Source organism: Diaporthe batatas (genome assembly GCF_019321695.1).
Source record: "Diaporthe batatas strain CRI 302-4 chromosome Unknown Contig00003, whole genome shotgun sequence".
NCBI classification, from domain to species: domain Eukaryota; kingdom Fungi; phylum Ascomycota; class Sordariomycetes; order Diaporthales; family Diaporthaceae; genus Diaporthe; species Diaporthe batatas.
The window spans coordinates 7,037,437-7,063,977 of NW_025408550.1; the positions used below are offsets into that span (position 1 = coordinate 7,037,437).

General features: G+C 38.9%; 5 protein-coding genes across 5 annotated transcripts; 2 read left to right on the forward strand and 3 right to left on the reverse strand.

The window, feature by feature from the left end:
* Positions 1–1,482: 1,482 nt before the first annotated feature.
* Positions 1,483–2,429, reverse strand: KVR01_003476 (uncharacterized protein; the record flags this gene model as incomplete). The annotated part of the gene is made up of 2 exons (XM_044791351.1): positions 1,483–1,915; positions 1,975–2,429. 2 exons carry the CDS (start codon positions 2,427–2,429, stop codon positions 1,483–1,485), a joined length of 888 nt encoding a protein of 295 aa, XP_044648491.1.
* Positions 2,430–14,313: 11,884 nt separating this feature from the next.
* Positions 14,314–15,218, forward strand: KVR01_003994 (uncharacterized protein). Its single transcript, XM_044790721.1, has 2 exons — positions 14,314–14,972; positions 15,034–15,218. The coding sequence occupies exons 1-2, from the start codon at positions 14,471–14,473 to the stop codon at positions 15,048–15,050; spliced, it is 519 nt and encodes a 172-aa protein (XP_044649009.1). The 5' UTR covers positions 14,314–14,470; the 3' UTR covers positions 15,051–15,218.
* Positions 15,219–15,715: 497 nt separating this feature from the next.
* Positions 15,716–19,439, reverse strand: KVR01_003594 (uncharacterized protein; the record flags this gene model as incomplete). The annotated part of the gene is made up of 4 exons (XM_044792593.1): positions 15,716–16,327; positions 16,530–17,956; positions 18,028–18,863; positions 18,952–19,439. 4 exons carry the CDS (start codon positions 19,437–19,439, stop codon positions 15,860–15,862), a joined length of 3,219 nt encoding a protein of 1,072 aa, XP_044648609.1. The 3' UTR covers positions 15,716–15,859.
* Positions 19,440–20,630: 1,191 nt separating this feature from the next.
* Positions 20,631–24,078, reverse strand: KVR01_003037 (uncharacterized protein; the record flags this gene model as incomplete). Its single annotated transcript, XM_044790707.1, has 6 exons — positions 22,339–24,078; positions 22,245–22,281; positions 22,091–22,182; positions 21,943–22,027; positions 21,703–21,885; positions 20,631–21,565 (listed from the first exon to the last, which is right to left on the reverse strand). Exons 1-6 carry the CDS (start codon positions 22,570–22,572, stop codon positions 20,631–20,633), a joined length of 1,566 nt encoding a protein of 521 aa, XP_044648052.1. The 5' UTR covers positions 22,573–24,078.
* Positions 24,079–24,441: 363 nt separating this feature from the next.
* On the forward strand, positions 24,442–26,014 carry KVR01_002840 (proteasome regulatory particle lid subunit RPN5; the record flags this gene model as incomplete). Its single annotated transcript, XM_044782628.1, has 4 exons — positions 24,442–24,525; positions 24,597–24,653; positions 24,714–25,346; positions 25,412–26,014. 4 exons carry the CDS (start codon positions 24,442–24,444, stop codon positions 26,012–26,014), a joined length of 1,377 nt encoding a protein of 458 aa, XP_044647855.1.
* Positions 26,015–26,541: the final 527 nt, after the last annotated feature.

Consider the following 26,541-nt stretch of genomic DNA (forward strand, 5'->3'; position numbering starts at 1 on the left):
TGGGTTCGGCTCTTACAAGTTGGGCAGCTGAAAAATTGCGGTCCATTCTTATCCATTCTTATCGATAGGAAACATCCCCGATAAGCCGGGAACAAGGCGATAAGTCTAATGTGAGACGGCTGATTAATAATAGCGCGGCTCCTACAGTCTCGCTCACTCCGGCAGCCAGCGGATAGTGAGTGATACGGAGTACTACTGTCCCGCTAGAGTCTAGTAAAAGTCACCTTGAGCAAGTACACAGTACCTGCGACACGGAAGGGCGTCTTGGCAGGGCCGAGCACCGTCATGCCCGACCCGAGCCTTGGTCTCGCCTTAACTTTAACCGTGCATGAAGTTCGGCCTGCGTGTTCGTTAAGGACAAGTCCATCTGCAATAGACTGGAAAGATGAGGACAACACAACAGACACATGTGGCCTAGCCATGCCACTCTCGCCAGCAACCCCAGCAACCAACAGTCGCTAACCATCTCCGGGAATGTCTAGGACCAGGCTGAGGATCTTAGTGGCGCGCAAGAGGTCGTAGACTGGGATTTTTTCCTTGCACATGTGTTTTGCAGATGGGCGCCTTTGAGCCAGCCTGAGGCACGGGAGCGTTGTCTCCTACCTTGCCTTGTCTGTGCGGCATGAGGCTGAGGCCACGTGCCCACACATTGTATTCTCTCTGTACTGTTGTCAGTATTGAATTTTTTAATCGCTAGGTCTTGAGCGTTTACCACTGTATGAACGCGTCACATAAATGTTTTATATCTATGGGGATTAGACGACACCATTACCCCCACGCTATCGGCTGATGATAACAGCTGAAGATTATAAAATGGACCTTGGCTCTGTGTCTCGGAGCAGTTGCTCAGGGCAACTCATCAATACCTCAAAAGAAAGTTATAGACCAAAGACTATTTAGGCAAAACAAGTTCTAACTAAATCCACAGCTATTCACGGCCTTTAACCATCCGAGGAATACAAGAACGCTGTTCAAGTGATTGCATATCCAAAAGCTGTGGCTGTTCCAATGCCACTCCGCCCCATCGTCTTCGAATGTGAGGCATAGGCCCATAACTCTTTGGCTCAGCCGCGCATGGTCTCTTCAGCTGTTGATAACTACTTCACCGTGGTGGTCAACACCACCAGGCTCACGTCGGTGAGGGCCGATCAATTGGCTTATTAGACCTGTAGACCCATCATCTATCGATACTGCCTGAACATGCTTCTCACAGTTATCGTGTTTGGCGATCCTAGTCCCAAGAACCCAATGACGGCAGAAGAATCAATTCAGTGATTGGTTGCAGGAGACACAAACTCAAGCCACCTGGGCACCCCTCGTCTAGATTCGGCTTCACACTTGCCTGCAGCAACATAAAGAGAAACAAAGCCCCCCTTCCCAACATTCCCCACGATAATACTCACAAATATATACATTGAAACCGAGAAAAATTGGAGCCTCAAGAAATCCGAAATACGGTACCGCAGTATCCACTTGGCAGACCTAGTTGTTGTAAACAGCGATGTACTCAGCCTGCAGCGTGCCGCCGCTGACAGTGTTCGCCAGCGGGGTAGCGCTTCCGTAATTGTTGTTTGGGAAAGCACCACCAATGGCCAGGTTCAGCAGGATGAAATGAGGGTTGTGAACAGCCTGGGCCCAAGTATCGGCAGGCAGGTCTGTCTCGACGACCTGCCAGAACAGAATGCCATCGACGAACCACCGCACGGCCTCAAGCTCCTGGGAGCGGTCAACCTCGAGGGTGTATGTGTGGAAGTTTCCCTGACATGGACTTCCCGGGCACTCACGTGAGCCCACGAGGCCGTCTGTCTCGCGGCATGGCCCGCCTGGGTTCACACCACAGTGCATCACGCCCCACACGCGGTTGATGGCGTTAACATTCTCCATGATGTCGAACTCCCCTACAGAAGGCCAATTCCTGTCAAGATGTTAGTCGCTACAATCATGACACGACAGACAGACTTGCGTAGTACTTACTGGTAATTTCCCCGGTACGCACTGCCGAGAGTCCAGAAGGCTGGCCAGTATCCAATGCCATTGCTGCCAACGTTGGGTAGGTTGAGGCTCGCTTGGATTCTCATCTTACCACCAGCGCGCGCAACAAAGTTGTTACGTTGCGTCTCAATACGGGCAGAGGTCCAAGCACCGGAGGAGCTCTTGATCGCTGTGATCTGGAGAGCCCCATTGCCGTTCAGCTTCAGATTGTTGGTGCTGCTCGTATAAGTCTGGATCTCTCCTGTTCCCCAGTTGGCAGGCCCTCCAGGGTAGCTCGTGCCGGTGTCGATGATCCAGTTGGAAGTGCTGGGAAGGCTGTTGGCAGAGCCAATGAAGTCATCACCCCAGGTGAGGGTGAACCCCGGAATGCTTGGGATGGCAGCATTAATGACCGGAAGGCTGGCAATGGCCGTGGCGAGGACGTTCCGGATACCCATCTTGATTTATAAGTTAGAGACAATGATGGCAAAGCCGTCAGTGATATATACAGTTGACGACTGTGAATATACAAAGACTTAAAACCAGATAGGAGGGAGTGTGATGAGTGGTTGAACAGCAGACTTTGCAGGATTGTCGAGGCCAGAGCCGGCCTCATTATATATTATCTTGTTCTCTTGTGTGCATGTTGATTGTTGATGCCTTCGACTCATGAGACCCATAAGTCGGCCTACTGACAGACTTCTACCAGGCGCCTCCTGACAAGACATACCCACTCCGGTGTTCACACCACGCACTTGTCTCCCCGTCCATGGCACTCTGCACGGGCATCTAAACGGCCCGTTTATTATGGGGTCCCAGGCAGTTAGATCGAATCCGAGAACGTGTGGCCTCAGCGTTTGCCAAGGCCTCGACAATCTTGTGAGTCGTGCGGTGAGTCAAGGGCAGATCTTGGTAGGCTAGTGTGAGGAGAGAAACTACTATCGCGGCCTGGGCCGCCCAGGAATCTGAAGAAGAATGTGCTGAGCCGTGTGATTTCTATCCGCAGGGGTGGTCATCCGCGGATGGTCGCGTGGGGTAAGCTTGTCCTGCCCGATTGGAGACATCGTGGGCCCACCAGGATGGCGGCGGCTGCAAACGAGACGAACTGTCCATGGATGATGCGAAAGCGGCAGTCCGGTTGGATAATTTGAGCATTTTCTGGGGGTTGCACCCACCAGCTATGTCAGCCGTGGCAAGGTCTGGGGCTTCAGGCACGGCGACTTGGCCTGCCGGAGCGTGCACGAGGATATAGTGCGTTGGCTTCATGTTGATGATCAGGGATGTCACTGGGAGACAGGGAGAGTGTCCAAATAGAACGGCCCAGGCTTCAGCAAAATACCGGGGGAAATTGCCAGCAAAGACCACCTCCGTCACAAGCGCAATGGACTGGCGTGTGCCTGACAGGCCAAGGAAGCCAGCGCTAATAACTCTAATACTCAGAACAGGTACCTCGGCTTGATCTGAATGTTTTGATTCAAGGATGTTCTTGGTAGACTTGGCTTCCCTTCACATCATGCATTGGCTGACAAGGTCAGCCTCAAGCCACGGCGCACTCGTACATGTGCTGTATTTCTCGCGCCTGCCTGCCAATCTCACTGTATGCTGCGTCAGCACAGAACAAGTTTGTGGCTGCAGACATCTGGAGGATAGACACTTGGTTGCTTGACAGCCCCTGGGAGTGCTTGAAGAACGACTGACTGCCAAACAAGCAAAGTATTTATCTCAAATGTTCAAATGCCCTTGGCCAGGCCTGCAGCCTGGCTGTTACTCACGTAATATACAAGTGTAGACTCCCCACTTAAAATAGGTAGAAAGTCTATATATATAAATTAACTATACTATTAAATACCCTAATATTAAGGTAAAAATATATACAACTTAATATAAACTCTCTACCTAAAATAAATAGGGACTCTATACTTTATAATAATTTTATAGTTAGGTTAATTATTAAATAGTATTTAAATATAAATAAAGAATATTTAAAATTAAAATATAAAAAAGTTAAAAGAAAATAAAAAGCTTATATAAAAATTAAAATAATATTTAAATATTACTTTTAAATAATATTATTACTAATATATTTTATACTTAATAATTAGTTATTTAAATTTTAAAATTAAATAAAGATTTTTTAATATTATTTTTAATATTAAATTATTAATTATAAAAGTTAAATATATTTATTTAGAAAATAAAAGAAAGTAAGAAATATATCCTTTTAATTATTTATATTTAATTTATAAATATTAATATATATAAATATAAAATTTATAATAAAATATTTTAATAATAATTAAAACTTAAATATTAATATACTTTTAAATATAAAGCCTAAAAGTAAACTAATATAAATATAAATATAAATATTTATTTTATAAACTTTTAAAAGCCTTTTATAAAATCTTATTTAATTAAATTATAATTATAATTAAAAATATAACTAACTATTTTTAGTTTATTATAATTAAATTAAAGTTATAATTATATTATTAAAGGTAAAATATAATATTAGTTACTATTATTAAATATAGTAAAATATACCTTAATATATATTTATAAAACTATAAAATAAAATTATAATTTATTTTATACCTTTATTGCTTAAAAAATAAATTAAAATATTATATTTAATATAATTAGTTTATACTCTATTTAAATTAATATAAATTTATATTTAAAGGTATATATAATTATTATTTTATATTATAAACTCTTTATTTATTATAAATAAAAGTTTATTATTTTAAATATTATTTATATTTAAATAAAACTTAGTTATATAGAGGAAAATAGGCTATAAAAATATATTTATATTATAATAAATTTTAAGTAAATATTAAATATTTACTTAAAGCTCTATTATAACCTATTATTTAATAATATAATTAGTATTATAGTTATTAATAAAGTATATATAATTATTATATAAAAGAAGTTTTAATCTATTTTTTCTTTATTTATTAAATTAGATTATTAATATTATAATTAATACCTTTATTTATATATATAGCTATACTTAATTAGGTTAATTAAAATTATATCCTTAAGTATATAAGGCTAAATATTAATAATATTAAAATAATTTATATCTTAATTAATTAGTTTAAATTATTAATTATTATATAGTTTTTTTTATAAATATTTATTTAACTTTATATATCTATATTTCTTATTTAATAATATAAATTCTACTAATTTTATAACTATAATTAAAACTTTTATTTATATTAATAATAAGAATTTACTCCTTTAAGCTTAAGCCTTTCTAATTAAGTACCTTAAAGAAAATATAGCTTTTAAAATAAATAAACTATAAACTTTATAAAATAATTTAATATAAATATTTAAAAGTTAAATTAAAATTTAATATTTAAAAAGTATAAAAATTAAATTCTAAATATTATATTATACTATTAACTATATTATTTAATATTAAACTTAATATTAATAATATTAGAATTATTATATAATTTAACTTACTATAAGATTCTAATATCTTAAACTTATAATAATATAATAAATATAATATAAGAAAAATACCTAAATAAAAATAGTTTATAATTTTACTCCTTACTATTAGTTTAACTATTTAAATATAAATAGAATATAACCTTAACTACTAATAAAACCTTTACCCTTAAAGCCTATTTAAAAATTAAGTATTTATTAACCTATATAACTTAATTATCTTTATAAAATAATACTTTTAAAAATAATATAATTACTAAATAAATAAATTATAAAATAATAATATAAAAACTAATATTAATATAACTTTAAAAGTTAATAATATATTTAAGGAAGCTATAAATATCTTAAATTAAATAAAAATAAATAAAATAAAACTATATTATTATAAAATATATAAGATATTTAGCTTAAAAGTAGTTATTATTTAAAACTAATAAGTAGAAAAAGCTAGATTTAAAATATAAAGTATTCTTAAATATTAAATACTTTTAGGCTTATATTATAAATTACCTTTAAGAACCTAATAGTATAGATTTTAAATATAAGAGACTTATAAATTTAAAATTTTACTATAATAGTAGAATATATTAAAATAATAATATAATACCTAAAATACTACTATTTAATTTTATATATCTTTTAATAATAAGAAACTATATATAAATACTTTAAGTAATATTACCTTTAAATTACTTTTAATATAATATATTAAAAGTTTAATATTTTATATTAGTATTAACTTATTATTTTATACTTATTAGTAAAATATTTATAAAAATAAGGTTTAATATATAATTAATTATTTATACTATAGGGTTAGGAGTAAAAGAATAATTTAAATAGGTTATATTAAATATAAATAGCCTTAAATAGTTTATAAAAGAATTTAAACCTTAAAAAGTAAAAATTCCTTAATAAAAGATAATAAATTATTTAATCTACTATAAAATTAAATACTAATAGTTTAAAAAGGTTAACACTATTTAAAAAATAAATTAGGGAAAAATAGATTAAAAAGTACTATATAATAAAAGAGCTAGCTAAAAGTAGTCCTAATAAATAGCTAATATAAATAAATAAATAATATTTAAATAAAGCTTAATTATTAATCTAATTAAATATCTTACTTAAATAATATAAACTCCTTACTTTAATATAATAAAAGTCTATACTACCTAATATTATACCCTAAAATATTAAAAGTACTACCTATAAGTATAATATTTTTAAAATAGTTACTAATAGTAATAATAATAATAATAATAATAATAATAATAGTAACTATAATAATAATAATATATTTATATAATATTTTCTTTTATATTTTATTTTATAAACTTAAAACTAATATTTTAAATAATATTTAATAACTTTAAAATTATAAAGGAAATAGTAGTAAAGGAGATAATAGAGTAAGTAGTAGTAATTTTAGTATATAACTCTTTATAATATATAATATTAAAATTAATTAATAAACTCTTTATTTATTTTTAATAAAAGTTTATTAATTAAATTAAAGAATATATATTATATTAATCTTTTATTTTTATTAATTTTTACTAATTTAATTTATAATATTTATATAAAATTATATTAAAATATATATTTCTATTATTAGAATATTACTTTATAATAAAATTAAATAATTAATAAATTAAAAACTATTAAATTTACTAATAGTTAATATATTTATTAATAATAATTATTATTATATAAAAGTATAACTTTTATATTAAATAATACCTTTAATATATTATTTATTAATAAAAATTTAATTATAATTTTTATTTAAATTACTAATAATATATTTAGCTTAATATATAGTAAATATTAATTTTAATATAGTTTTTAATAAAGTTATATAAAGGCTAACTATTAAAACTATTTTTAATAGTAGAAATACTTATATAAATTATATATATAATAGTTAAAATAAGGCCTATTTTTTTATAATATATTATAGCCTACCTAACCTATTTAATCTTTTATTTTAAATTAAAAGGTATTTAATATAAAGGGAAATAAAAAGGAGGGTAATATAATTATAAATATTAATAATAAGTTTATTAAATTAATATTATTTTTAACCTCTTTCCTTAATTTTAATAATTTATTACTTTTAAATAATAAAAATTAAAAGCCTTTATTAAATATAAATAATAAAAAAATTATAAATATAAATAAGGATAAAGGTTATTTAGATTTAATATTTTAATACCTATAAGGGGAAGAGGAGTTCCCTTTCTTCTCTTTAAGAAAGTAGGTAAAACTTAATAGATAGGCTACCTATCTTACTAAGCACTATAGTCTCTAATATATTAAAAAATATAAAAACTACTAATAAATTATAAATAATTATTATTCTTATTATTAAATAAAGCTTTAAGTATATATATAAAATAAATAAAGTAACTTACCTTATTTATATTATTAGTAATTCATTATTTTATAAAATTAAAAAAGAAAGAAGATATTAAGTTAATAAATAAGCCGCCTTTTTTTTTAAGTAAGGATTAAAGCTTTATATTTTAATTTTTATACTAAATACTTATATACTATTTTACTATTTTAATATTAAAGAGTTAGAGTATTTAGTATTATATATAAATAGTTTAGCTTTATTAAATAATAATAACTATTTAAGAAAAGAATTTAATTAAAACTCTACTAAATAATAGTAATTATTATAATATTTAACTTATTAAATATATAAAACTACTAATTAATATATATATATCTTTTATAGTTATATTTATATAGTTATAAAATAAAAGTAGTTATAATTTAAATTATAATAAAATAAATTAATAAAAGTTTAAATTTATATTATACTAATTATTTATATTTAATAATTAATAAATAATATAATTAACTAATAATCTACTTTATATCCTTTAAAAGTAAAACTTTATAATTAAAGTTTTAACTAATAGTTTAATTTAATAGGGTTAAAAGTATATATATTATTTATTATTATATAGATATTTAAATTACTAGCTTATATTTCTTAAATATCTTTAGTTAAATTTTATAATTATAGTATTTATATTATTAAAAGAAATAATTAATTATAATACTACCTAAATATACTTAAATATCTAATATATAATAAGTTAATACTTTTATTTAATAAAATATATTTATTTAAAACTTTATTTAATAACCTATACTACATTTATATATTAATATATATTATACTTATACTATATATAATATTTAAAGCTATAACTATATTTAAGTTTAAATTTAAATCTAAGTTTAAAATTTAAAGTATCTTTATTTATTTATATATTAATAAATAATAAAAGTATAAACTTATATATATATTTAAAAGTAGAAGCTTAAATACTTAAATTAATAATTCTAAATTAAAAATCTTATTAAAATTAAAAATTTATATAGGAAAAATAGTATAATTATCCTAACTTATTAAATTAATAAATTAGCTTAAAATATATAAATTAGGCGCCTTTAATAATATTAATAGCTTTTAATATATACTTTTATTTAATAATATTATAATAAAAGAATTATTATATTATTATATATTTAAAGAAAAGTAAGGGCTTAAATTTAACTTAATATAAAAACTTTTTTTTAAATATATATTTATTTTATAATTAGTTATTTTAAATAGTAAACTCCTATTTAATTTTAATAAAGAATTTATACTTTAATTTATTAGGGACCTATATAAATATTATAATATAAAAACTACTCTATTTATTTACTATTAAATTATATATATAAATATTTTATATATTATTATAATTTATTATATATAAGTAGTTATTATTACTAATAATATTTAAAAGCTTTTTTATTTAGTCTCTTCTTTTAAAATAAATACCCTTAATATAATATTACTTAGCTTTAACTTTAAATATATTTTATTTTATTTATCTAGCTAATTAAATAATATCTTTTATTTTTAATTATATATTTAAAAGTTAAACTCTTTATAATTTAATATTTATTTAAATATATTATTAAAAATAACTTTTAATTATATTAAAAATATTATTTATTAGGTTACTTAATATATAAACCCTTTATAATATTAATTAAAATTACTTAATAGCCTTTTAAATAGCTACTATTTATAGGCTATATTATATAAATTAAGTAAAAGTTAATTAAATATTATATATTAAGTTTTTATTATATTTAATATTATTAATATAATTATAATTAATATACTTATTAGCTTAATTAATAAATTTAAACTTATATTTAATAGTAATATATTTAATTATACTAACTTTAAAAATATTATTTTAAACTTATTACTTAAATATAATTTCTTATTTAAAAGCTATATTATATTAAGTATTTCTAGCCTATAATTATATAACTTACCTTCCTAAAAAATATTAATAATTAAATTATAATATTATAAATTAACTTATAGTTACCTTATTAGTTTACTTATTAAAAATTAATAATATTTTAATATATTATATATATTAATATTAATTATAGAATTTAATATTAATAATATTTTATTTTTATAATTATTAATTTATTTTTTATATTAAAAATTAAATTTTAAATTTTATTTAAAATTTTATTTAAAATAATATTAAAATATTTTTATAATTTTATAAAACTTATAATAATTAAATTTAAATTTATCCTTTTAATTATTAAGCTATATATAAATAAATTATAAATAATTAAAGTAATAAGTTAAGTATTTAAATTATAATAAAAGTAATATAACTTTATAATATTTAATATTTTTTATTAATAAATTTAATTTAAGTTAAAATTTAAATATTATAGAATATTATAATCTTAAATTTAATTATTAAATTCTTAATATTATAATAGTTTTAAAAGTAATTTAATATAATTAAGCTTAATATAAAAGTTAGTAAAAGGCCTTTATTTATTAATATTTTTATATATATTTTATAATTTTTATTAGTTATTTTTAATATAATATATATAGTTAATAGTTTTATAATTATTATAAATTAAAAATATATTTTATAAAATTTATTATTAAAATATAAATATTTTTAAATAATTTATTATAAATATTATATATATTTAATATTTTATTTTATTTTTATAAATTACTTTTATTTAAAAATAATATATAATAAAAGTATATATTTATATAATTAATAATAGGAAGCTTTAATATTAAGTTCTTTCCTTTTACTTAAAAGTTTATAAATAAAGCTTAAAATAAGCTATATTAATATTTAATTAAAGTTAATTAAATATTATAAAAATATTATTAAATTATAGTTATAATAAACTTATATTATAAGTTAAAATTTATTTATTAAATATAATTACTTTATTATTTAAATATATTAAAGTAAATAATAGTTATAGGTTAATAAAGTAATTTTATTTATTATTAATAAAGTTTTAAATTTTATTAAAATAATTAAAATTATTATATTAAATAATTATTTTTAAATTATATATATAATAATAAAGGTTATATTTAATTATTTTTAAATATAATTTAATATTTTATATATAATTTAATAAAAAATAAATATTAAAATTTAAAAATATTAGTAATTAAATATTTTATTAATAATAAATATTATATTTAAATATAATAAACTTTTATTTAAATTAAATAAAAATTTATTATAAATTAAAAATATATTTTATTTTATTTATAATCTAATAATGCTTTTAATATAAAATAAAAAATAAATATTTATATTTATATTTATTAATTAAGCCCTTAAAAATAGTAAACTTTCTATTAATATAAAGTAAAAGTTTATATAAAAGAAACTTATTAATAAAAGTATTAATAACTTATATATTTATATTATTTAATATAAAATATAACCCTATAACCTTTTAAATAAATAAATTATTTTTATATATAAAGTTATATATTAAATAGAAAATAATTATAATTATTTATATTTTCTTTTTTATTAGTAGTTAAATTTTAAATAATTTAATATTTAGTTTTTAGTTTTAAAAGTTATAATAAAAATAGTAAATATTAATATATTTTCCTTTAAATTTATTTATATATAATTAATATTTTATTATAAATAATTAATATTAATAGCTAACTTTAATAATTAAACTATATTATTATATAGTTAAAAATTAATTATTTTTAAATAAATTAAACTTTAAAATAAACCTTTTTTAAAATAACTATTTCTTTTTTATTATTATAATTAAATTATTAATTATATTAATATTAAATTTATAAATAGTAATATTTATTAATTTAAAAATTATAAATAATTAAATTATTTAATATATTAATAAAAATATATTTTTAATATAATTTATATATTTATTTAATTAAAAACTTTAAAAATTATATATTTAATTTTTATTTCCTTTTATTTTTATATATATTATAATATAATTTTTTATAGTTTTAAGTTTAAAAATAATATCTTTAAAAATATTATTATAATATTAAAATAGTTTTTTTAACTTTTTTATTATTAAAGTTACTTTTAATAAAGTTTAAAAGGTAATTATTATATATAATAAATTTATATTTAAAATTAAATTATATAATATTTTTAATATTATATTTAATATTATTATAATCTTAGTTTATTAATTAATTAAATATAAGAAAGTTTAATATATTTAAAAGGTTTAATAACTTAAATATATTATTTTATATATAATTATATTAAAAGGTATTAATTATTATTAATTTATATTAAATATAATATAAATTAAACTATTTTAATAATTATTAAAATATAAATTAATTATAATTTTTAATATATATAGCTATATATATAATAAAAGTAATATTAAATAAATTATTATATTAAAATAATTTTAAAAATAATAATATATAATAATAAATAATTAAATTAATAATAATATAAATAAATTAAGGTTTATTTAAATATAATTTCTTTTTTTATTATAATTATAATTATATTTTAGTTATAGACCTTTATTACCTACTTTTTATCTTTTACCTTTTAGCTATACTTATATAAGGCTTAGTAGTTACTAATATTTTTAGGTGTAGACTCCCTATTTAGAATGGGTGGGGAGTTTATGGTTAAAGGTGCGGGCTTAAGGAGGTCTGTGTGTTAGAGATAACAAAGTATTTGGGACTGCATCTTTGCTGCATCATATGAGCAACGGCCCATCGCGAGTCGGTCAGTCTACTGCAACTGTGTGACTCGGGACTCCTGTTCTCGCTAAGCCGTACCAGTCAACTTTGAAGCTCTGCACCCCCCCCCCCCCCACGGGGTAGAGCCGAGCCACACCTTGTTAAAGCAGTCTGTAGTTTGGTGATGCTAGTAGCAGGATGCAACCTTCCTCTCCTGACATTTTCCCCTGGCGCTTTGATATTCGGGCCTCATTCCGGATTTTCGGTAAAAGTTCTCAACTTGGTCTAGCACCTCTTCGTAGCCGACATGCTGAGAGACTCGATAGAATTGGCCACCGGCACCAAGCACCGAAAGTACAGAATAGGAAATCAGGAATCGGCCCTTTGAGGTCTCTGTCATCATAGGCAAAGACTGGAAACTGCAGTTGTTGATCTCGAACGTTGCCAGGACCTCAAAGTCGGGCCTTCTTTGGCGGCCGAGGGAGGTTGCAATAAGTGTGCTGCGTCCCCGTCGGCAGGTCGGGCGCGTCCCTCCAACCTTGGAAGTCCGGGGTAAATTCAACGTGCTTGGGGGTCACCGCAATGAATGCTCCGGTACGTGGTAGTCCGAAATGAAGATCGATATTCAACATGATCCCATTCCACAGGTGCTAGCACTTGAGAACTACCGACATCACGTTAAAGTTTCTGGTTGGCGTGCAGCGAGGCCTCACATGCTTAAACGCGCGTTAGTAGGTTGACAATCAGGAACCCGAACAAGGTATGGGTCAAACCCCACGTTTCACGGCTCCGGTCGGTCCGGGGCTTATTCAATCGGCTTTCTCGCCTTGTCCCCATCAGGGTCGAGTTTGCCGTGTGTGGTATTTGCTGTCCATGTGGCCCGCACCGCCAAAGCTGCAACAAAGAAGCACCAATAACTCGAGCTGTATGTTTTCTTCCAACATTTCAAATATTCTGGATGATCCTCAGCGTCTGGATACTTGTAGGCGAAGCCTGGTTGTCGCTAAGTGGTGCAAAGAAAATGGAATACCATTTAATTTGGTGGAAAGTCCCGGGCCCTGAAACGATATCTCAGTGTTGTCCGCCAACAAGCACATCTCAAGAAGGGCAGGCCTCATCGAGCACCAAAGTAAGGTCCCCAAGATACAAGCCGCACGACCGCATTTGACTCCCAGTCCATGTCAGTACGCATCCAATGTGAATGTAAACTGTGCAGGTCATGATTTTCCCTGCAGCAGGCAAGATCCGCCAGATGCTTTGGCCCTTTGACCTGCGGTTTAGTCCATCGCCATACGATATCATGAACTGCTAGCTAAGGTGTCAGTCAGCAGGGGGTGGCGGCGTTGTGGCTACGATAAATACGAGCCATCCGAGCAGAGATCATTCCTCTATCTTGGACGAGCTCGTCCGTGGCCAGGACAGATTCATGCTCAGTTGCTCCGTGCCTTGCTGCGTCAAAGTCTCAGCGTCGCAGCTGACGATCGTTTGCGTCGCTGGCGGCACCACTCGAGCGGTAAGCAACATCAAATGGTTTCAGCCATGCTATCATCGCACACGGGAAGCCAGCAGCGATGATGTACCCCCTGGCTGGTTTGGACCCTGCATATTGGCTGGCTTATTTTAGGGGTCGCTGGCTGTCCTGATCGGGTGTGGCCGACTGGGCACCGTGTTGTTCTATTGGCTGGAATGGTCTGACGTCACTGCCGATCGCCAACGACCCTGAAGTCCAAAAGCAGGTTTGATGAGGCACCAAGGGCACCACCGGGGACGCTGGAGTGGCAGACCGTACGATGGTGGCAGCTCGAGAATCCATGAAAAGGGACTGATCACCCGGCCAAGGGCTGGGCTGCTTCAACCACCCGCCCTTCCCACACAAGCCCCACCGTCAAGTACCGACGCCACGCACACGTGCCCCAGATACCGTAAACCACCAAGATGCCTTTCTTCACACGTCGTGAGCCCGAAGAGGAGCTCCCGCCTCCCGAGCCTCAGTATGAGGAGGAACCACGAAAGAGGGGTGGCCTCCTCGGCTCCCTCCGCCGTGACCCCTCCCCAACACCAACCACTTCCACCCAAGCGACCGACTCTACGCGTCGCACATCCAGCACCTATCGCACGAGCCCCACGCACAACGACGGCGCCAGCAGCATTTTTAGCCGGTCGACGTCAACAAGGACAGGCCACAGCGGCCTCCTGCGCAAATTCGGGGCAAATGAGGAGCTCGATCCTTCCATAGTCCAGGCGCGCGAGAGGATGATGAGCGCCGAACTGGCAGAGAAAGAAGCCGATCGCGCTCTGGAACTTGCGCGGCGGGAGGTCAAAGACGCCCGCGAAGAGATGAAAAGGCTTGAATTCGAGGCCAAGGAGGAGGCCCGGCGAGCTAAAATCAAGGCATACCATGCCAAGGAAGTATCTAAGCGTGGCAAGGCTCTTGGGCGTAAGTTGAACACTTCCATTAGGTGGATTGTTTGGATGATACTAATTCCTCGCCGCCACAGGTCACGACCTACGATGATTTTGTGAAGTCAACTGCCCAGATGAGGAGCAACCAAACTCCTGCAAATGATAATTTGGAAATCTTCATGACCTACAAACTTTTAAAACTGCGCGTTGCTGTCAAATTCTTCGTCACAAAAGCAGGAGTTAGGAGAAGGACTCAATAACATTCAAACTATCTACCTAATCTCCTCCTCATTTTTTGTGACCCAAGAATAAACTCCCACCAAATGCTCCTCATTCATAACGTTACAGTCGCCCAATCTGTAATAAATGTGACTAGTTGCTCATTGCATCTTCAGCCCAGTCCAAGGAATTCCAGCAAAAGCAAAGAGTCGTTCATATAGCACGTCTTCTAAATTCTAAAATGGCATTGTATCCATTTTAAGCACTAGGTCTCAGAGCGTTCGCTACCGTATAAAGGGGCCACGTGCACCTTCGGGATGTATACAGAGTAAAAATGAAATCAGCAGATCCTCAATTGAAAGGCCAAGATGTGCCGTGGTCTCACTGAATCCTAAGGCATACACAATGCACTCTTGCGTGAGATTCAAGCAAATGCAAAGAAATGACTAGCTCCAGAGCCGCCAAAGTGCTCGAAGACGATTGCAGTCCCTGAAAAGCTTGTGGCCTAGGATAATTGACTAGACTCAGGCAAGTATTAGGTTACATCCACCACTCGTGCTTCGCTAAGTCCTGCTGATAACTCAATGTGATAGTGCAAGGCTTTTTCGGGTGTGCTTGTGCGCCTGCCCCAGACGACTCTCCTAGAGACAGGGCATTGGGAGCAAACTGTAGGACGGTATCCGAAGAAGCCAGCAGCACTTCTCACACAAGCCATTCCGCCTTGTCGCTCCCCAGGGGCCTGGGCATGATATCCCACGATGTTGAGCACCCGTGCAAAGTCACACTGTGCCGAACCGCCCTCAGCTCCCCAAAGCCACTCATGCGTGTCTCCAGGTAGTCTTCCACATCCGCTGCTGTTTCGAAATCGGGCGCTTCAAATCCCGACCTGCCCGGGTACTGCCCCAGAGTCCGAAGATATTTCATCACTCCGGCCAGGGACACATGCACCGAATGTGTACCACCTGTTGTGAATCGTCGGTATAGCGCAGCCATAATCCCCGAGGCCAGGAAATATCCACTGGCGTGGTCCAAAGCTTGGCACGGGGTGTCTCGCGCAGCCTCACCTGCCCCACGATGCTCCGCCTCGGACACATTCATCCCCGAGCACGTCTGGACGAGTGAGTCGAATCCTCTGCGGTTAGACCACGGGCCTCCAGGTCCAAATGCAGACTATAAAGTTGGGTATCAGCTGACAAAACTCGGAAAACCCATACAAGTTGGGGATGAAGGGGTCCGAAATATGGACGTAGCCTGTCTCAAAGCCAGCAGCGTGACAGATTCTTTGCCTGGCGTATACCACAGATAGGGGGAACTTTTTCTTCAAGAGGGAAAATTGTATCCAGAAGCTGCTTACCAAGCTCGCGTAAACCACCCCGGGATTCACGGCCGCAACCTCGTCTTGCGAGAGAGCCTTGGCCGCCAAAGTGCCCGGCCGGAACCCTTGAATGAAGACATCACAGGTTTGGACAAGGTCCAGAAGTTTCTGCAAGTCGTGATCACGACGGACATCGAGCTTGATAGTACGCTTTCCTCGCCCGAATTCAATATCCATGGCCGGCAAGGCCGGCAAGCTTGGCGAGGTTACCCATATTACGTCGGCTCCGTGGGCTGCGAGTGTCTTGCCCGCTAGAGGCGCAGCAATCGCGCGGCTCATCTCAATCACGCGAAGACCCCGCAGGCACTTGTCATCACCGTGACCCAGGTGTTGTGGGATTCCAATCGGTCCTGGGGCGATCTGAAGGACGGAAATGGGAAAGTCCACAACTGCTTTCGCTTGAGGAAGTACGTCCCACTGGGTGTAGGAGCGTAAGGCGTAAATTGCCAGCTGCGAATCAAGGCCAACAGACTCGAGGTCCACGCTTGTCCACTCTGCAGTCTTCTCCGACACATCGGCGTGACTTGCAGTCAATGGTAATCCGAGTAACCGAAGAGCGCCATCCCGGTGGTGAGGAAACGAGTCGTGAATGCGCACATGCCCGTCAGAGGTCCTGTGAAGACCGCCGATCTGGCCCTCTGGGTCCGGCGCTGGTTTTCCATTGAGGGTGTAAAGCCTTTCTGATTTGTATTCGATTGTGGCATGCATTGCGGGGACTGTGACGTTTGGAACGGGGCAGCATTTCCGCAGTGAGTGGATGAGAGAAGCAGCCAGCCCCGAAACAGCGATAGTGGCTTGTGCCAGAGACCCAATTTTGAAAGATGAAGGCAACGCAGGCTTTCCATCATCCCCGGGGAGCTCGAGAGACTCGAGGGCGCCATGTGGGAGCTGTAATCCCGCCCATATCTCGCGAACAATATCCCCGGCAAGGAATCCAGCACGGTCCCGAGTACCAATGGTAGTAGGTGGTTCAACCTTGATGCCTGGCACTTCTATGCTCAGCAATGGCGCGTGCTGCTGTGTTCCGAGCGTGTCTCTCTCCCCGATACTTCCCTGGGCCCATGGTCGCTTGATGGTACACTTCCAGGCAAGAGCCGGTTCATAGAACATATTCACCATTATGTCCTCCTCTTCGACGCCATACAGTCGCTGAATTACCTTGTTGTCCAGTACTTTGGCGTCACGAACCCTCTGGTAAATATCTTCATCAAACAAGATGTCGAACGTCAGCTCGAAGGGACCGGCGTTTTTTGATCGGATTACGCGAGCAAGCTCGCTCATCTTAGCATCTGTCTTTGGGGCCTGCTTCTTTGCTACCACCGAGACATTTAGCAACCTGGACATAAAACTTCGGCATTGTAATGCATACAAACTGGAAATAATGCGCCATTCCGCAGTGTGGCTTTCCGATCCTCTGTGATTGTCTCAGGGCGAGACGGTTCATGGGTTGACTCGATCTTCCGGAAGCTGACTGGGAACAGCGAAGCCTGCTCACCTTCCTCGAGGTCGACTAGGTGGTAAAGGCTGAATTTGAACACGGCACCAGCTTCTTGTTCATGTGGTGATAAGGGACTGGCAAAGTTTCCTGTCGTGGCCATCTGGCCGGGATACGGAGCATGAAGTATGCATGTTCTGACGTAGTTGGCGATGGTGGAAGCTAGAGCTTGAGTAGGAGCAACAACTTCACCGAGTATCGCAATCTCATGTGCATCTGTTTTTGTTTGTGTCTCGAGGGGCCCCATCACACCGTTATGGCCATAAACGTGATATATCAGGCGGCAGTTGTCAGACTTGTCGAGGCCTGAGAATCGTTCCTGTACGTACGAACGGACTCTTCCAAGGAAGTCCCCGAGCTGTCTGGTCAAAATGGGGTCCCGAATACCGCCGAAGAAGACTGTGCGGTAGCCGAGATGCGTTACACCTTCCAGTTTGACCTGGTATGGGGTCGGTACGAACTCTGCTCCGGAGACCCTTGTGGTCTTCTCCGTTAACTGGTTGTACTTGGCAGCATCTAAACTTAATATTCCTCCTGGACCAGGAAGACGATCTGGTCGTGTCTTTTCGTAGAGTGTGTGCGAAGCCACCGACAGAGGAGTACATCTCTCGCCTGGAGCCACCGGGGTAAGGTCGAAAGAGTCACGACGTATGGTGGCAATGATCGACTGCCCCTTTGGGACCGCGCAGGCAGCACCGCACTCCATTATCTTCCCTAGGTGCCACGCTACGCCCCGGGACACATTTCTCGAGAGACAGAAGGCTGCGAAGGGTGCAGGATCGTAGGAACGGCCACCCAGAATAATGTCTGGATCCCTCTTGAGAGCCTCCATGTAACTTCCACGTGGACCTGTCAGCTATTTGGTTGAAGGATTCTTTGCTGAAGAGATCGATGTCATTTTTGGAGAGGTTGAGAAATACTCACGGTTCTGCACCCATCTGAGCGACGACATCGACCGCACCATCGACAACGTCAGGTAAAAGATCTTCAACAGGGCCACAAGGGTGGACTTTTGAGGCGGCAATCCTTTGTTTCACCAGGTGGCGGTCGACGCCTGCAGTAATAGTAGCAACTTTGAAGCTGAACCCAAGCCTGTGGGCAATCTCGGTCACAATATCCAGCATCTCCTCCACATGCTTGTCACTGCCATCGCCCCCTACTGAACCTATAAGGGCTTTGATTTTATAGTGGAAACAAGCGGCCAGGATGGGCTCCAAGTCCCGGACATAAGAGCTACGACTGGAAGTCATTTTCCCCATACCGAGCTTATAAGGACCGCCGTCGGTGGAACCGCTGTCGACAATGATTGCCTCAGGACGATACTCCTCGATCGCGTACCAGAAATTTTCGATGCTATAGCCGTAGCCAAGCATGCCGATCGGCGTCAAGATGCTGAACTCGGGGTCGGCCATAATGGCCACGTTATGCATGTGTACCTTGGTATATGATTAGGAAAATGAAGGTTAAGTAAACTTGAAGTACTCAGGTAAGGAAGCCCTGCAGAATCGGCAGACCAAGATGGAAGGGAAGCAAGATCAGCGCAGCATTTCTTTTTATTATCTTGAGAAAATAGTCCCGGCCCATGAGCATACCGAATGCCTAGATGCGCAGTGAGCGAGGAAAGTGCAATCTGGCCATCAGCACTGCTAGCTACCTAGGTACTTAAGTACCTAGGTAGATAAGTAGCTAGCTCAGGCGCGGCTGCCTCCTCTTGCGGAGTAAGAGGACGCAACTGGCTCTACTTAGTACTGCCACGGCATTTGGGCCGTACACGCAGACGTCAGACTTACGAATTTCTTGTGCACCTTTAACACTCCAATCCAACCTGCTCAATAAGCATCACCCGATTCAGAATCTGTAACTATGTCGGCTTTGCCGCATTCTTGAAGCGGGTGTAAGATATTTTTGAGGCTGCCCACAAGGTACTGGTCATTCCTGGAGTATACTCGGTGCGAAGGTCACCACACAAATTATACGAGGAAGAGGAATTAGAGACATGGCGCCAGTCGTAATGCTACGTCTGTTCTCGGCATTGCACGCTTTTAAATGCTGGGTCTTGAGCGTTTACCACTGTACCTAGGTATGATGGCGCCTGAAGGCGCCACGTATCCCATGGGATGTCTTCAAACTTACACGGAATAAAGGCGAAACCAGTTCAAAAGAACGAAATACCTTCAACTCTGTAAACTGTGCCTGGGCGTCCAATACTTGGGATAAGTATGGACACGGTGTTGTGCCATCAAATATACTCCGGCCATGAGCTTTCAACCTTGCCACATCTTCTGCCGAGAATCCAACGTTACGGGTACTGGTTCCACTTGTTAACCAATAATTGACAAATTGACACCACTGTTCCCGTTGGCACCACAGGAAGGCTATCTATCGGTGACTTGGCTGTGAATTCCAAGCCTATCACTCTTGAGACTGGGAAATTCGAACTGCAAAGGTGACTCGGGAGGTCCAACAAGTCAAATATTTGCTGCTAAATCATATTGAACAACTCCAAGGGTTCCGTGAAGCGAGGGAGATATGACTGAAGGAAAGATCCACCACCGTTTATGCCACGCAATCAATCCAAGAGATCCAAGAAACAGAGAAATCTTCTAGTCAACCCTCTTGAACAGGAGCACCTTGGATGGGTCGGGGAAGTCCTGGCCCCCGAAAGAGAGGTTCTGGTATCTCTCCCTTGAACCATCAGACGTCTTCATATCATAATCCAGGATCGCTCTAGATACGATCATCTTGATCTCGTTCGCAGCGAAGAATCGCCCCGGGCAGGCGTGCCTGCCGTATCCAAATAAAAGATTGGAGGGACTCACGGAGACAAACTGGTTGCTTGCGCCGGCGCTGGCCTTGTCTGCACCCTGCAGTCCTTCCATCTCCCGCGCGCGATACGAACGGAAGGCGTCGAACTTCTCTGGGTTCTCAACAACTTCGTCATCGAAGTTGATGCCAATAACAGGTACCTCGATGAGACAGCCGGCAGGAATGACCTGACCGGTCGAGAGGGTGAACGTCTTGAGAACCTTGCGCTGGAACGAGGAGTATCCAAGGGGGTTCATTCTCATCACCTCTCGGAGAAAACTGTCGAGTTTCTTCATCTTTTGCAGGGCTTGAGTGGTGAACGTGCCATATTCGTTCAGCACCGAGCGGACCTCTTCACGCAGTTCGGGGATGATTTCGGGCGCCGCCGCGAGCGTATAGAAGGCATTCGTGGCGGTCAAGGACGTCGTGTGGATAGCAGCAAACGTCAAGCCGAGTTGGATGGAAGCGAGCTCTTTGTCACCCTTCTCGCCAAACGTGTCCTGACCATCATCCAGCAGCCACTGCAACAGATCATCGGGTTTCTGGTAATCCGGATTCATCGCTTGGTCTTTCCTCCTCTGCTCGACAATTGGCCTCAGAAACGCGTCCGCAGCCCGTGTTCTCTCGCGTATTGCCTTGACATTTGGATGACTGGCCGCGCTGAAGGTACGCTTCCAGAAGCTCATTCCGTTGATGGCATTAACCGCAGTTGATATCTCAACCGTGTAAGTGACTGAAATCCTGTTAGCAAATGAACTCGCCGCGTGCTGGGTGTAACAATAGTTACACGGAACTTTGGCCTCCTTGATGTTTTAGTGGTCGCGCAAAGGGCATTAGTAAGCGGGAGAACTCCTGTTGTAAGTGACTTACTCGCAGTATCAATATACTTCTCGGTACGACAGAGCTCAGGCCCGATGAAGATCCGCCCAGAAACTTGGGCAACAATTCTGAGCAATTTCCCGTATATGTTCACTGGCGTGAAGTCCTTGCAAGGTGGCAATTCCTCCCGGAACGACTGGTCAACTTCCTCAGCGATGGTAGGGTTCAGTCGATCTGTCAAGACTCAATCAGCAGACGATCGTGATTTGGGAAAGACCAAGTCTGCCGTACTCAGCGCGGGGACCAAATCTTTCTTGACGATATGGGGGATGATTGGTCGATCAGCTCGGATTCCGGTATATTTAGACTGCATGAACTGTTCCACTTGTCAATTACAAGCTCTTTCCACCCAGTGACCTTTCAACAATAGTGAACGTACGTCGCTGATGGCCCCCGCAAAGGAGACAGTATCGTCAGGGAGGTTCTTGAGCTCATTCAGAAAGAGCGGGTCGAGTACGACAACATCGTTATCTGTGAATGAAATTATAAGTGGATGCCGACATAACCTCTCAGGACGAGTGGGCTAGTATTACAGCTTGTTGTCGTGATTCTGAACACGCCTTTCTTGAACTGTTTGCCACAAATGTCAGCCAGAGCCGGTAAACCCATGCAATACGAATAACTCGCCTTTCGGTAACCCTCCAGATAGATATTCTTAGCACCTTGAAAAAAGGCTGCACGTCGTTTGTCCGCGTTTCCGATCTCAGATCCAGCCATGGGCAAGCCGGACAGGGGATCTTGCTTCAGGACCGCCTGGAGAAGCCATGCGGCGGCAAAAGCCAAAACTGTGGTCAACACATAAGGCCACTGTGTGGCCAGTAGCTCTGTGAGCTTGGAGGGAGGAGGAGAAACAGACGCCATCGTGGAAAGCGGGATTTCGCGGGGAAGTGTCCTGTTGTGGTATCGCGGGTGTGCCAGGTGAGGCTTAGGGGAGGTGATTAAGTTCCGGAGGCATCATCAATATATAGTCCTTAGTACTGGCCAGGGGCGGCAGTCAGAACATAGCTAAAGCTAATCTCAGTGAATATATGTTAATTTGACGTCAGGCATCTGTGGATAGAGGGCCCCGGAGGAGGAGGGACCCCGGTTCGGGATTCCTGTATTGGGCTGCGTGGAATAATCCCGGGGGCATGAGTGCAACGTCATTTTGGTGAACGGGAGAGTTCTTCGCCGGTGTAAATTGTGCTTGTATGTATACCCAGCGTCCCCCCAACCCCACAGGTTTGAAACGACCGAACAGTGACTGGACGGGGAGAAGGCAGAGTGAGTCGGGTTGGAGGGGCAGAGGAGACGTATTCGTTCTTGTAGAGCCGTAATCGTTAATGTAGGAACGTATTCGTATCTGAGGCGAAACAGGGTAGTAGCCTACGTTTTCGGTTTCGGTTGAGCCTTCGGGACCTTGTTTGGGCGGGGGATAACTGATCTGCATTGTATAGTAGCATCTCCACTCGGGAGGCAGGCCGGCACGGACGCCCACCTGGCCTCGGGACGCCTCCTGGAGGTCCTGCAATCATGGTCGGCTCGTGGTCATCGCCAACGCACACTTTCTTCGAGATACAGGTCAAGAGCAAATTGCGCGAGTGCCAGGCTGCAGGGCGGGATTCCGCCCCGATGTCCAAGGGACTAACACATATATCCACGTCATGGTTGTGGAGATTGCTGGCCCGGAGCACACATTGCGACGCCCAAATCATGCGCTTCAACACGACATAGGGCTCAGCGCCAAGAGCCTGCCAATGTGCCTTGGGAGACTGCTACGACCTCAATGGAGCGTGCTGCGCCTCAGACACTACTCGTACACAAACCTACGTAGCTGTATCGGCCGGCTCGTCGGCAGTTATGTTCTCACACATGTCTACCTAGGTAGACGGGAGGACCGCTCGTGGGGTTCGTTGCCCCATATGATTCTGGCCAACCTGCCGGCTGCTGAGAAGCGGCAACATACCGAACGGATAACAACCGACGCATGCAGTGGGAGCGGCTTCAAAGGTACCATCAGCACATGAGCAAGGGTCCGGACTGGCGCGATTCAAGTGAAGTTTGGCTTCTGCGTGAGGGATCCATGACTGAGCCCAGCACAAAGCTTGTGGGACCAAAGAGTGAGCATTAAGGGAGGTTGTTCGCGAGCAACCTCGCTCAAGAAGCCCGGTTCCTCTCCTGGGCTGAACAGGGTGGGGGGGCTGGTCTAGAAACCCGACAGGTACCCCACTCGAGCCGGGGTTGACTCAGGGCGTGGTCTTGGGAAAAATGCAAGACGGAACTTCCATGGAGGTGGTGCTCTGGTGTGGTGAGGTGGTGTGTAGTGAGGTGGTGTGCTTGTGCAGGTGCGAGACTTGATGAGGCTCAACATGGCTGCCCAGGTGATACCTTCTGGATCGAGGTATGCCAGGCACACTAGGGAACAAGGTGCTGACGGTAGGAACAAGGTTGAGAGGCAAATGTGATTACATAACGTGGGGCCGGGTCTTGCCTGCCGGGGGACTTGGTCGCCCCGGCGAAGCTGCAGGCAGAGCTTCCATTGCGACAGCTGCCTTCCGTCAGACACACCATAGCCAGCCAGCCAGCCTCAGCAACCGCGCCCGAAGCATCCTTTCCGAACGACCCTCGACCCAACGTCTGCCGAACTGAACACACTCTTTCCACGGGCACGATCCGCCAGACTCCATCTAGAATACATCCACATCCGTTGACCCACGCCATCGTCATTATTCCCATCACCAGCCGCCCAAGATGGCGAACGCCGCGTTTAAGCCCGACAAGGACTTTACCAAGGAGGTCGACCAGCAGATCCCACAGGCAGAATTGCTAGCCAAGGTGATAACCCATTATTACAGCCAGACAGACACTTCTGAGAGCTGGTCCCTGACAGCTCAATTGCGTGACAGAACAACCTTCAGGGCGCTATCGAACAGCTCGCCCTGCTCGAGAAGCAAACACGTCAGGTAAGCCGGAATCCCCTATATCCAGCGCGGCCCCAGGTCTGCTGACCCCGTCTCCGACAGGCATCTGACCTCGCCTCAACTTCTCGACTCCTCATCGCCATCGTTACCCTGTGCAAATCCGCCGGTGACTGGGATCTTCTCAGCGACCAAGTGACCATCCTGTCCAAGAAGCATGGACAACTTAAGCAAGCCATCCAGAAGATGGTACAAGCCGTCATTGACTTCCTCGGGGTCATATCGAACATTGATAGGAAGGTCCAAGTCATCGAGACCCTGCGAACGGTCACCGAGGGCAAGATCTTTGTCGAGGTTGAGCGTGCCCGTGTCACCAAGATTCTTTCGGACCTCAAGAAGGACCACTACGGTGATGTCAAGGCGGCCCGTGATATTCTTTGCGAGCTGCAGGTCGAGACTTTTGGCTCCATGGATCGGAAGGAGAAGACAGAGTTCATCCTTGATCAGGTTGCCCTCTGCATCCAGACACAAGATTGGGCCCAGGCCGGCATCCTCAGCCGGAAGATCAGCACAAAGTACCTGCAGAGCGCCGCGGACGCAACGCCCCTGAAACTCAGGTATTACGAGCAGCAGGTCATCCTTGCAAAGAGCGAGGACAGATATTTGGATGCATGCAAGCACTATAGGGAGGTCCTTGAGATCCAGTCCGTGCAAGACGACCCTACACTCTTCAAGGCGGTAAGTCATCACTTCGAAACAGGTTGTCCCGCACAGCTCCCTGCTGACCATTGCTCACCATGTAGACACTGGCGCGTATCATCTACTTCGTCATCCTCGCACCTCACGATAACGAGCAGCATGATCTGATGCACCGGATCATGGCGGACACGCGCAATGCCCAAGTGCCCCTCGAGGCGAAACTTCTCGAGGAATTCACAGTTCAGGAGCTCATGCGTTGGCCCAACGTGGAGCAAATATACGGGCCGCACCTCTGCCAGACGGACATCTTCGACGCCCAGCTAGGCAGCTCCTCTGACCCCAAGGCCAACCAGCGGTGGCAGGACCTGCGCAAGCGTGTCATTGAACACAACGTCCGAGTGATTGCCAAGTACTACACTCGCATACGAATGGACCGTCTGACACAGCATCTGGACCTCACCGAGGATGAGACCGAGAAGTATATCAGCGAGCTCGTCACTTCCAAGATGGTGTATGCTCGGATCGACCGCCCCGCTCGTATTGTCAGTTTTGCGCAGCCACGGAGTGTTGACGACATCCTGAACGAGTGGAGCTACAACATGAAGGATCTGCTCAGCCATCTTGGCAAAATCGAGCATCTCATCACCAAGGACGAGATGATGGCTAGCATTCAGCCCTCGGGCAAGAAGGCTGCGACAAAGGGCTAGAGGCCAATGGGAGGAGGAATGAAGCCTGTGTATGAGTACAGACCTAAGCTTAGAGGCGGACTAGTTTCCGAGGAGATTATCAGACATCAGCTCAGAGGAAATCGGGCGGCGCCACCAAGGCCGTGCCCCAGGACAGACGCCGGCGACAGCGTTAGCGGTCAGTGGTCTGCCATTAATGAACACGAAATCATGAACAACCACGGCCATGCCACAAAGCCATCAACCATCCATCAGTATGGTGTGAGGAATGTAGGGGAATCTTCAAATGACCATGCCGGCGACAAGGCTGTTTTATGTCTGCGAGGTAGCGGCCGAGGCAGGCGACCCGCCAGAGCAAGGTCTGGTCGATACCACAATCATTTCCGCCGTGCTCCACGTCGCGGTGGTGCTCGTCGAGGCGGCAGACAGGCGCCAACATCGGGATCAGAAGCGCAGTCAGAGCCTCATGGGCCCGCACACAATACTGTTGCTGACAGCAGCCCACCTCGCCTGGCAGCCGATGCTGAGGCTGCGAACAGAGCATCTTC

Excerpts from the sequence above, each read along its gene's own strand:
- KVR01_003994 (XM_044790721.1), top strand. The coding sequence starts at position 14,471 with ATGCCTTTCTTCACACGTCGTGAGCCCGAAGAGGAGCTCCCGCCTCCC.